This window comes from Scyliorhinus torazame, chromosome 14 (assembly GCF_047496885.1).
Source record: "Scyliorhinus torazame isolate Kashiwa2021f chromosome 14, sScyTor2.1, whole genome shotgun sequence".
Classification (NCBI taxonomy): Eukaryota; Metazoa; Chordata; class Chondrichthyes; order Carcharhiniformes; family Scyliorhinidae; genus Scyliorhinus; species Scyliorhinus torazame.
The window spans coordinates 210,356,571-210,367,289 of NC_092720.1; the positions used below are offsets into that span (position 1 = coordinate 210,356,571).

A 10,719-nucleotide genomic window follows, 5' to 3' on the forward strand; every position below is an offset into this window, starting at 1 on the left:
GACGGCTCCCAATTTGATCTCCCAGTAACCGCTCTTGCTGGGTGGGGCCTTCAGGCTGTGGTGAGGTCTGACTTTCACTGACCTCTGCTGAGTGCAACAGGGCGTCATCACTCTGAGTGACAGGGGCTCCGACCAATTCATTTCCCCATCTGCCGGGACCTGCCTTCCACGCTGAGTGACAGGTAGCTTGGCCAATCGGCATTTACGTTGCCAGAAAACCCGCCTCCCTCATTGTGAGTGGCCCAATAACTGACCAATCCACTTCCCGTACCACGCTCGGTTTCTCGGTCCCTCTTTGTGAGTGGCACTTTGACCAATCCACTTCCGTATTCATCGGAAACCCGCCTCCCTTTGCTTGAGTGACAGGAGGAGCGACCAATCCGCTTCAAAAATCCGCATTAACCCACCTCACTTGCTGAGTGACTGGAATATCAACCAATCAGTTTTCCTAGTGCCCGGTAACCGCCTCCCCCAAACCGAGTGACAGGCCCTCTACCCAATCTGCTTCTCTATTCTCCGGAAACCCGCCCCCTCACTCAGTGACGACACAAACAAGGTGTTGAGTTTCTGCTTCGGAATAATAAGCACAATATGACCAGGTTCCATTTACAGAGAACATTAATAATGTTTTAATAAAACAGGTAATTACATACCAGTGATTTCAGGATTATTTCTCTGGTGTGGACAGTGATGAGACAGAGCAGACAAACCAGAGATAAATTACTCACCGAGTAAGGAAACAAAAAACAAAATCACCAAAACATTATTGTCACTCAGCTGGAATCACCCTGAGCTCAGGAACCATTGGAACCATCCGCACCCCCTGTGACTCAGACCCACACCCAGCAGCTGACAGCTGGCAGGAGGCAGGGGGATGGTGTGAAATTATGGGATGGATCTGTTAGTGATCTTTAATCCCGCAGATTGTCAGCGGGGCCGAGTTTTCCCCGTCACTATTCCGCCCCGGACTGAAGATGGGAAAGATTCTCTCAGTGAAAGTGTGGGTGAAAGTGTGGAGATGGGACATGTTGTCCGCATTGTAAAATGACACCTGTCCCCCCTCATAGTCCAGGAAAACCCCGATCTTCCCGGGATTCACACTCGGGGTGAGGGGGGTCCCAGAGGGGGAGGTGGCGGCAAAATAACCAAATCCGGGCTCCAGCCACAAAACCCAGAATCCAGACTCAGGGATCAGGGAGATTCCCCCTTTCCTGGTCACAGACTCTCGGGCCACTCCCAGCCACCACCGAGTCTTCTCCCCCACCCCCACCTCCCAGTAATGTCTCCCTGATGTGAATCCCTCTGATCCCAGGACACAGAGCCAGGAATGAAACCTCTCCGGGGTGTCAGGCAGCGGCTGCTGTTTGTCTCCGGGTCTCACACTGGTCCGGTCCTCAGACAGGATGAGCCGGGGATTCGCTGTGTTCGGATCCAGAGTCAGAGAGGCTGGAGCTGGGGGAAAGTTAAAATAACACAGTCAGTGATTTAGAGAGGGAGGGGGGAGGGAAGAGAGAGAGAGGGGGGAGGGAAGAGAGAGGGAGGGGGGAGGGAAGAGAGAGGGAGGGGGGAGGGAAGAGAGAGGGAGGGAAGAGAGAGGGGGAGGGAAGAGAGAGGGGGGAGGGAAGAGAGAGGGGGGAGGGAAGAGAGAGGGGGGGAGGGAAGAGAGAGGGGGGAGGGAAGAGAGGGGGGAGGGAAGAGAGGGGGCGGAGGGACGAGAGAGAGGGAGGGGGTGGGAAGAGAGAGGGAGGGGGGAGGGAAGAGAGAGGGAGGGGGGAGGGAAGAGAGAGGGAGGGGGGAGGGGAAGAGAGAGGGAGGGGGGAGGGAAAAGAGAGGGAGGGGGGAGGGTAGAGAGAGGGAGGGGGAGGGGAAGAGAGAGGGAGGGGGGGAGGGAAGAGAGAGGGAGGGGGGAGGGAAGAGAGAGGGAGGGGGGAGGGAAGAGAGAGGGAGGGGGAGGGAAGAGAGAGGGAGGGGGGAGGGAAGAGAGAGGGAGGGGGGAGGGAAGAGAGAGGGAGGGGGAGGGAAGAGAGAGGGAGGGAAGAGAGAGGGAGGGAGGAGGGAGGGGGAGGGAAGAGAGAGGGGAGGGGGAGGGAAGAGAGAGGGAGGGGGAGGGAAGAGAGAGGGAGGGGGAGGGAAGAGAGAGGGAGGGGGGGAAGAGAGGGGGAGGGGAAGAGAGGGGGAGGGGGAAGAGAGAGGGAGGGGGGGGAAGAGAGGGGGAGGGGGAAGAGAGAGGGAGGGGGAAGAGAGAGGGAGGGAGGGGGGGAAGAGAGGGGGAGGGGGAAGAGAGAGGGAGGGGGGAAGAGAGAGGGAGGGGGGGAAGAGAGAGGGAGGGGGGGAAGAGAGAGGGAGGGGGGAAGAGAGAGGGAGGGGGGGGAAGAGAGAGGGGGGTGGGGGAAGAGAGAGGGAGGGGGAGGGTAGAGAGAGGGGGAGGGGGAAGAGAGAGGGAGGGGGGAAGGTAGAGGGAGGGGGGAAGAGAGAGGGAGGGGGGGAAGAGAGAGGGAGGGGGGGAAGAGAGAGGGAGGGGGGGAAGAGTGAGGGAGGGGGAAGAGAGAGGAGGGGGGAAGAGAGAGGGAGGGGGGGAAGAGAGAGAGGGGAAGGGGGGAAGAGAGAGGGGGGGGAAGAGAGAGGGAGGGGGGGGGAAGAGAGAGGGAGGGGGGGAAGAGAGAGGGAGGGGGGGAAGTGGAAGAGGGGAGGGGGGGAGTGTGAGGGAGGGGGGGAGAGAGAGGGAGGGGGGGGAGAGAGAGGGAGGGAGGGGGGGGGAAGAGAGAGGGAGGGAAGAGAGAGAGGGGGGGGAGGGAAGAGAGAGGGTGGGGGGAGGGAAGAGAGAGGGAGGGGGGAGGGGAAGAGAGAGGGGGGGGAGGGAGAGAGGGGGAGGGAGAGAGAGTGGGGGGGGAGGGAAGAGAGAGTGGGGGGGAGGGAAGAGAGAGTGGGGGGGAGGGAAGAGAGTGGGGGGAGGGAGGTGAGGGGGGAGGGTTGAGTGAGGGGGGGAGGGTTGAGTGAGGGGGGTGGGATGTGTGTGGGGGGGGGTGGGAGGAGTGTGGGAGGGGGGGAGGGTAGAGTGAGGGTGGGGGTGGGATGTGTGTGGGTGGGGTGGGTTGTGTGTGGGTGGGGGAGGGGTTGAGAGGTGGGGAGGGGTGGTTGGGAAGTGTGAGGGTGGGGGTGGGAAGAGAGAGGGTGGGGTGGGTTGAGAGAGGGTGGGGGAGGGAAGAGAGAGGGAGGGAGAGGAAGAGAGAGGGAGGGGGAGGGAGGGGGGAGGGAGGGAGGGAGTGGCCAACGGGGTAGGTGAGCGAGAGGGAGGGGAAGGGAGGGGGAGGGAAGAGAGAGGGAGGGGAGGGAAGAGAGAGGGGGAGGGAAGAGAGAGGGGGGAGGGAAGTGTGAGGGAGGGGGAGGGAAGTGAGAGAGAGGGAGGGGGAGGGAAGAGAGAGGGAGGGGGAGGGAAGAGAGAGGGTGGGGGAGGGAAGAGAGAGGGAGGGGGAGGTTAGAGAGAGGGAGGGAGAGGGAAGAGAGAGGGAGGGGGTGGGAAGGAGAGGGAGGGGGAGGGAAGAGAGAGGGAGGGTGAGGGAAGAGAGAGGGAGGGGAGGGAAGAGAGAGGGAGGGGAGGGAGGTGAGGGAGGGGGGTGGGGGAGGGGAGGGTGGGGGGAGGGGAGAGGGGTGGGGGGTGGGGAGGGTGGGGGGAGGGGAGGGTGGGGGGAGTGAGGGAGGGGGGAGGGAAGAGAGGGAGGGGGAGGGAAGAGAGGGTGGGGGAGGGAAGAGAGGGAGGGGGGTGGGAAGAGGGGAGGGGGGAGGGATGAGCGGGAGGGGGGGAGGGAAGAGCGGGAGGGGGGGGAGGGAAGAGAGGGAGTGGGGGAGGGAAGAGAGGGAGTGGGGGAGGGAGGAGAGAGGGAGGGGGGAGGGAAGAGAGAGGGAGGGGGGAGGGAAGAGAGAGGGAGGGGGGGAGGGAAGAGCGGGAGGGGGGGTGGGAAGAGGGAGGGGGGGAGGGAAGAGAGGGAGGGGGGTGGGAAGAGAGAGGGAGGGGGGAGGGATGAGAGAGGGGGGGGGGAGGGTAGAGAGAGGGTGGGGGGGAGGGAAGAGAGAGGGAGGGGGGGAGGGAAGAGAGAGGGAGGGGGGGAGGGAAAGAGAGACGGAGGGGGGAGGGAAGAGAGTGGGAGGGGGGAGGGAAGGGGGAGGGAAGAGAGAGGGAGGGGGGAGGGAAGAGAGAGGGAGGGGGGGTGGGAAGAGAGAGGGAGGGGGGGAGGGAAGAGAGAGGGAGGGGGGGAGGGAAGAGAGAGGGAGGGGGGGAGGGAAGAGGGAGGGTGGGGGGGGGGGAAGAGAGAGGGAGGGGGGGGAGGAAGAGAGAGGGAGGGGGGGGAGGGATGAGAGAGGGAGGGGGGAGGGAAGTGAGAGGGAGGGGGGAGGGAAGAGAGAGGGTGGGGGGAGGGATGAGAGTGGGAGGGGGGAGGGATGAGTGTGGGGGGTGGGATGAGTGAGGGTGGGGTGGGATGTGTGAGGGTGGGGGGTGGGATGTGTGTGGGAGGGGGGTGGGAAGTGAGGGAGGGGGGAGGGTAGAGAGTGGGTGGGGGGTGGGAAGAGAGAGGGTGGGGGGGAGGGAAGAGAGAGGGAGGGGGGAGGGAAGAGAGAGGGGGAGGGAAGAGAGAGGGGGGAGGGAAGAGAGAGGGGGGGAGGGAAGAGAGAGGGGGGGAGGAGAGAGGGGGGGAGGGAAGAGAGGGGGGCGGAGGGAAGAGAGAGGGGGAAGGGAAGAGAGAGGGAGGGGGTGGGAAGAGAGAGGGAGGGGGCAGGGAAGAGAGAGGGAGGGGGAGGGAAGAGAGAGGGAGGGGGGAGGGAAGTGAGAGGGAGGGGGGAGGGAAAAGAGAGGGAGGGGGGAGGGTAGAGAGAGGGAGGGGGGAGGGAAGAGAGAGGGAGGGGGAGGGAAGAGAGGAGGGAGGGGGGAGGGAAGAGAGAGGGAGGGGGAGGGAAAGAGAGGGAGGGGGGAGGGTAGAGGAGGGAGGGGGGGGGGGAGAGAGAGGGAGGGGGTGGGTAGAGTGAGGGTGGGGGGAGGGAAGAGAGAGGGAGGGGGGAGGGAAGAGAGAGGGAGGGGGGAGGGAAGAGAGAGGGAGGGGGAGGGAAGAGAGAGGGAGGGGGGAGGGAAGAGAGATGGAGGGGGAGGGAAGAGAGAGGGGGGGTGGGAAGGGAGAGGGAGAGAGAGTGAGGGAAGAGAGAGGGAGGGGGGTGGGGAAGAGAGAGGGAGGGAGGGAGGGGGAGGAAGAGAGAGGGTGGGGGGAGGGATGAGAGAGGGAGGGGGAGGGAAGAGAGAGGGAGGGGGAGGGTAATGAGAGGGAGGGGGGGGGGAGTGAGTGAGGGTGGGGAGGGAAAGTGAGGGAGGGGGGTGGGTAGTGTGAGGGAGGGGGGAGGGAAGAGAGAGGGAGGGGGGAGGGAAGAGAGAGGGAGGGGGGAGGGAAGAGTGAGGGAGGGGGAGGAAGAGAGAGGGAGAGGGGTGGGTAGAGAGTGGGTGGGTGTGAGTGGGAGGGTGAGGGTGGGGGAGGGTTGTGAGAGGGGTGGGGGTGGGTTGTGTGTGGGTGGGGGTGGGTTGTGAGAGGGAGGGGGAGGGAGAGAGAGGGAGGGGGAGGGAAGAGAGAGGGAGGGGGAGGGTAGAGAGAGGGAGGGGGGGAGGAAGAGAGAGGGAGGGGGGGAAGAGAGGGGGAGGGGGGAGGGGAGTGTGAGGGTGGGGGGTTGTGAGAGGGAGGGGGGATGAGAGAGGGAGGGGGGGATGAGTGAGGGGGGGGGGAAGAGAGAGGGTGGGGGGGATGAGAGAGGGGGGGGGGAGAGTGTGGGGGGGTTGTGGGGGTGGGGGGGTTGTGTGTGGGTGGGGGGGTTGTGTGGTGGGGGGGTTGTGTTGGGTGGGGGGGTGTGTGTGTGGGGGGTTGTGTGGGTGGGGGGGTTGTGTGTGGGGGGGGGGGTTGTGTGTGGGGGGGGGGTTGGTGGGGGGGGGAGGGTGTGGGTGGGGGGTGAGAGAGGGTGGGGGGGAGTGGTGGGGGGGTTGTGTGTGGGTGGGGGTTGTGTGTGGGTGGGGGGGTTGGGTGTGGGGGGGGTTGTGTGTGGGTGGGGGGGTTGTGGGGGGGGGGGGTGTGTGGGGGGGGGGTGTGTGTGGGTGGGGGGGTGTGTGTGGGTGGGGGGGGTGTGGGTGGGGGGGGGGGTGTGGGTGGGGGGGGGGTTGTGTGTGGGGGTTGGGGTGGGTTGTGGGGGTGGGTGGGTGGGGGTGGGTTGTGTGGGTGGGGGGTGGGTTGTGTGTGGGTGGGGGGTGGGTTGTGTGTGGGTGGGGGTGGGTTGAGTGTGGGTGGGGGTGGGTTGTGTGGGGGGGGGGGTGGGAAGTGTGGGGGGTGGGTTGTGTGTGGGGGGTGGGTGGTGGTGTGGGGGGGTGGGTTGAGAGTGGGGGGTGGTTGAGTGGGGGGTGGGTTGTGTGTGGGGGGTGGGTTGTGTGAGGGGTGGGTTGTGTGAGGGGGTGGGTTGTGTGTGGGTGGGGGTGGGTTGTGTGTGTGGGGGGGGGAGGGTGGTGTGGGTGGGGGGTGGGAAGTGTGATGGTGGGAGTGGGTTGAGAGAGGGAGGGGGAGGGAAGAGAGAGGGAGGGGGAGGGAAGAGAGAGGGAGGGGGAGGGAAGAGAGAGGGTGGGGAGGGTAGAGAGAGGGAGGGGGAGGGAAGTGAGGGGAGGGGGTGGGTAGAGTGAGGGTGGGAGAGGGTAGAGAGAGGGAGGGGGAGGGAGGGGCAACGGGGTAGGTGAGCGAAAGGGAGGGAAGAGAGGGGTGGGAAGAGTGAGGGAGGGGGTGGGAGTGTGGGGTGGGTTGAGAGAGGGGGTGGGTTGTGTGTGGGAGGGGGAGGGGTAGAGTGTGAGAGGGAGGGGGGGAGTGAGTGTGGGGGGAAGAGAGAGGGTGGGGGGGATGGGAGTGGGTGGGGGGTTGAGTGTGGGTGGGGGGGTTGTGTGTGGGTGGGGGGGTTGGTTGTGGGTGGGGGGGTTGTGTGTGGGTGGGGGGTTGTGTGAGGGTGGGGGGGTTGAGAGAGGGTGGGGGGGAAGTGTGTGGGTGGGGGGGTTGTGGTGGGTGGGGGGGTTGTGTGTGGGGGGGGGTTGTGGGTGGGGGGGGGGGAGTGTGGGGGTGGGGGGGTGTGTGGGGGTGGGGGGGTGTGTGTGGGTGGGGGGGTGAGAGTGTGGGTGGGGGGGAGTGTGTGGGTGGGGGGGTTGTGTGAGGGTGGTTGTGGGTGGGTTGTGTGTGGGAGGGTGGGGGTTGGGATGTGTGGGTGGGGGGTGGGTAGTGAGTGGGTGGGGGGAGGGTTGAGGTGGGTGGGGGGTGGGTTGTGTGTGGGTGGGGGGGTGGGAAGAGTGGGGTGGGGGGTGGGTTGTGTGGGGGGAGGGAGTGTGTGGGGGGGTGGGAGTGTGTGTGGGGGGTGGGTGTGTGTGGGGGGTGGGTTGAGTGAGGGGGGGAGGGAAGAGAGAGGGGGAGGGAAGAGAGAGGGGTGGGAAGTGTGAGGGGGGGTGGGATGAGTGAGGGAGGGGGTGGGTTGTGTGAGAGTGGGTGGGGGTGGGTTGTGTGTGGGTGGGGGTGGGTTGTGTGTGGTGGGTGTGGGTTGTGTGAGGGAGGGGGTGGGTTGTGAGTGGGTGGGGGAGGGATGTGTGTGGGTGGGGGAGGGAAGTGTGAGGGAGGGGTGGGTGGGGAGGGAAGAGAGTGGGAGGGGGAGGGATGAGAGAGGGAGGGAGAGGGAAGAGAGAGGGAGGGGGAGGGAGGGGCCAACGGGGTAGGTGAGCGAAAGGGAGGGAAGAGAGAGGGAGGGGGAGGGAGGGGGAGGGAAGAGAGAGGGGGAGGGAAGAGAGAGGGGGGAGGGAGAGTGAGGGAGGGGGAGGGAAGTGAGTGAGAGGGAGGGGGAGGGAAGAGAGAGGGAGGGGTGGGAAGAGAGCGGGAGGGGGAGGGAAGAGAGAGGGAGGGAGTGGGAAGAGAGAGGGAGGGGGAGGGAAGAGAGAGGGAGGGGGAGGGAAGAGAGGGAGGGGATGGGGAAGAGAGAGGGGAGGGGAGGGAAGTAGTGGGAGGGGGAGGGGAGGAGAGAGGGTGGGAGAGGGAAGAGAGAGGGAGGGGGAGGGAGGGGCCAAACGGGGGTAGGTGAGGGAGAGGGAGGGAAGGGAAGGGGAGGGAGAGAGAGAGGGAGGGGGAGGGAGAGAGTGAGGGAGGGGGAGGGGAAGAGAGAGGGAGAGGGAGGGGGTGGGGTGGGGGAGGGTGGGGTGGGGGTGGAAGGGGTGGGGAGGGGGGGGGGAGGAAGGGGAGGGGGGAGGGGGTGGAAGGGGGAGGGGGGTGGGGGAGGGGAAGGGGAGGGGAGGGGAGGGGGGGGAAGGGGGGTGGGGAAGGGGGGAGGGGAAGGGGGGAGGGGAGGGGGGGGGATGTGGAGGGGGGAGGGGGGAAGGGGTGGGGGGAAGGGGGTGGGGAGGGGTGTGGTGGGGGGTGGGGAAGTGGTGGGGGGTGGGGATGGTGAAGGGGAGGTGGGTGGGGAAGGGGGTGGGGGGGTTGGGGGGGGGAAGGGGTGGGGTGGAGGAAGGGGAGGTGGAGGTGGGAGGGGGAGGGGGAGGGGAGGGGGGTGGGGGAGGGGGGGAGGGGAGGGGATGAGGGGGGTGGGAGGGGGGAGGGGGAGGGGGAGGTGGGGGGACAGGGGTGGGGACGGGGTAGGGTGGAGGGGGGAGAGGGGGATGGGGGGGGAGGGGGAGGGGGGAGGGGGGGGTGAGGGAGGGTGGGGAGGGGGAGGGGTGGGGGAAGGGGGAGGGTGGAGGGGGGAGGGGGGGAAGGGGAGGGGGAGGGGAGGGGGGGGGGTGGAGGGGGGGTGGAGGGGGGAGGGGGGGAGGGGGAGGGGGGGGGAGGGGAGTGGGGGAGGGGGAGGGTAGAGAGAGGGGGGAGGGAAGAGAGAGGTGGGAGGGAAGCGAGAGGGGGGAGGGAAGCGAGAGGGGGGGAGGGAAGAGAGAGGGGGTGGGGAGGGAAGAGAGAGGGGGTGGGGAGGGAAGAAGAGAGGGGGGAGGGAAGAGTGGGGGAGGGATGAGAGAGGGGGGGAGGGAAGAGAGAGGGGGGGGAGGGAAGAGAGAGGGGGGGAGGGAAGAGAGAAGGGGGAGGGAATGCGAGAGGGGGGAGGGAAGCGAGAGTGGGGAGGGATGAGTGAGGGGGGAGGGAAGAGTGAGTGGGGGGGAGGGTTGTGAGTGGGGGAGGGAAGAGTGAGAGGGGGGCGAGGGTTGAGAGAGGGGGGGAGGGAAGAGAGAGGGGGGAGGGAAGAGTGAGGGAGGGGGGTGGGAAGAGAGAGTGAGGGAGGGGGGGGAGTGAGTGAGGGGGGAGTGTGAGTGGGTGGGGGGGGATGAGAGTGGGAGGGGGGGATGAGAGTGGGAGGGGGGGAAGAGTGTGGGAGGGGGGGAAGGTAGAGGGGAGGGGGAGTGAGAGGGAGGGGGGGAAGTGAGTGGGAGGGGGGGGATGAGAGGGAGGGGGGGTAGTGAGAGGGAGGGGGGGGAAGAGAGAGGGAGGGGGGGGAAGAGAGAGGGGGGGGGATGTGGGAGGGTGGGGGGGGAGTGTGTGGGGTGGGGGGGTGAGTGAGGGGGGGGGGAGGAGTGTGGTGGGGGGGGAGTGAGTGGGAGGGGGGGGTGTGAGAGGGAGGGGGGGTTGTGAGTGGGTGGTAGAGGGTGGGAAGTGAGTGGGTGGGAGGGGGAGGTTGAGAGGGGAGGGGGGTGGGATGTGAGGGGGTGGGGGTGGGTTGTGTGTGGGAGGGGGAGGATGTGAGAGGGAGGGGGGAGGGATGTGAGGGAGGGGGGAGGGGGAGGGGGGAGGTTGAGTGGGGGGGGGAGGAGTGTGGGGGGTGGGGTTGTGTGTGGGGGGGTGGGAAGTGGTGTGGGGGGTGGGAAGTGAGAGGGGGGAGGGAAGAGGAGGTGGGGAGGGAAGAGAGAGGGGGGGAGGGAAGAGTGAGGGAGGGGGGGGTGAGGGAGGGGGAGGGGGAGGGAGTGGGAGGGGGAGGGAAGAGGGTGAGAGAGGGAGGGGGAGGGGAAGAGAGAGGGAGGGGGGAGGGAAGAGAGATGGAGGGAGAGGGAAGAGAGTGGGAGGGGGTGGGAAGAGAGAGGGAGGGGGAGGGTAGAGAGTGGGAGGGGGTGGGAAGAGAGAGGGAGGGGAGGGAAGAGAGAGGGAGGGGAGGGAAGAGAGAGGGAGGGGAGGGAAGAGTGAGGGAGGGGGAGGAAGAGAGAGGGAGGGAGAGGGAAGAGAGAGGGAGGGGGAGGGAGGGGCCAACGGGGTAGGTGAGCGAAAGGGAGGGAAGAGAGAGGGAGGGGGAGGGAGGGGGAGGGAAGAGAGAGGGGGAGGGAAGAGAGAGGGGGGAGGGAAGAGTGAGGGAGGGGGAGGGAAGAGAGAGAGAGGGAGGGGGAGGGAAGAGAGAGGGAGGGGGAGGGAAGAGAGCGGAGGGGGAGGGAAGAGAGAGGGAGGGAGAGGGAAGAGAGAGGGAGGGCGAGGGAAGAGAGAGGGGAGGGGGGAGGGAAGAGAGAGGGAGGGGAGGGAAGAGAGAGGGAGGGGAGGAAGAGAGAGGGAGGGGAGGGAAGAGAGAGGGAGGGAGAGGGAAGAGAGAGGGAGGGGGAGGGAGGGGCCAACGGGGTAGGTGAGGGAGAGGGAGGGAAGGGAGGGGGAGGGAAGAGAGAGGGAGGGGGAGGGAAGAGAGAGGGAGGGGGAGGGAAGAGAGAGGGAGAGGGAGGGGGAGGGG

The 10,719-nt window shown here is 66.9% G+C and overlaps 1 protein-coding gene across 2 annotated transcripts in view; it reads right to left on the reverse strand.

Moving 5' to 3' along the window:
• LOC140390456 (zinc-binding protein A33-like) overlaps positions 1 to 10,719 on the reverse strand; it is a 181,282-nt gene that overhangs the window by 6,126 nt on the left and 164,437 nt on the right. The window contains exon 6 of one of the 2 annotated variants that reach the window (XM_072475606.1): positions 606 to 1,452. The exons of the other annotated variant lie outside the window; for it this stretch is intronic. Coding sequence (XP_072331707.1) covers positions 902 to 1,452 — 551 coding nt within the window. The 3' untranslated portion in view covers positions 606 to 901. Of the gene's footprint in view, positions 1 to 605; positions 1,453 to 10,719 lie in introns of those variants that run through there. 2 annotated transcript variants of the gene reach the window in all.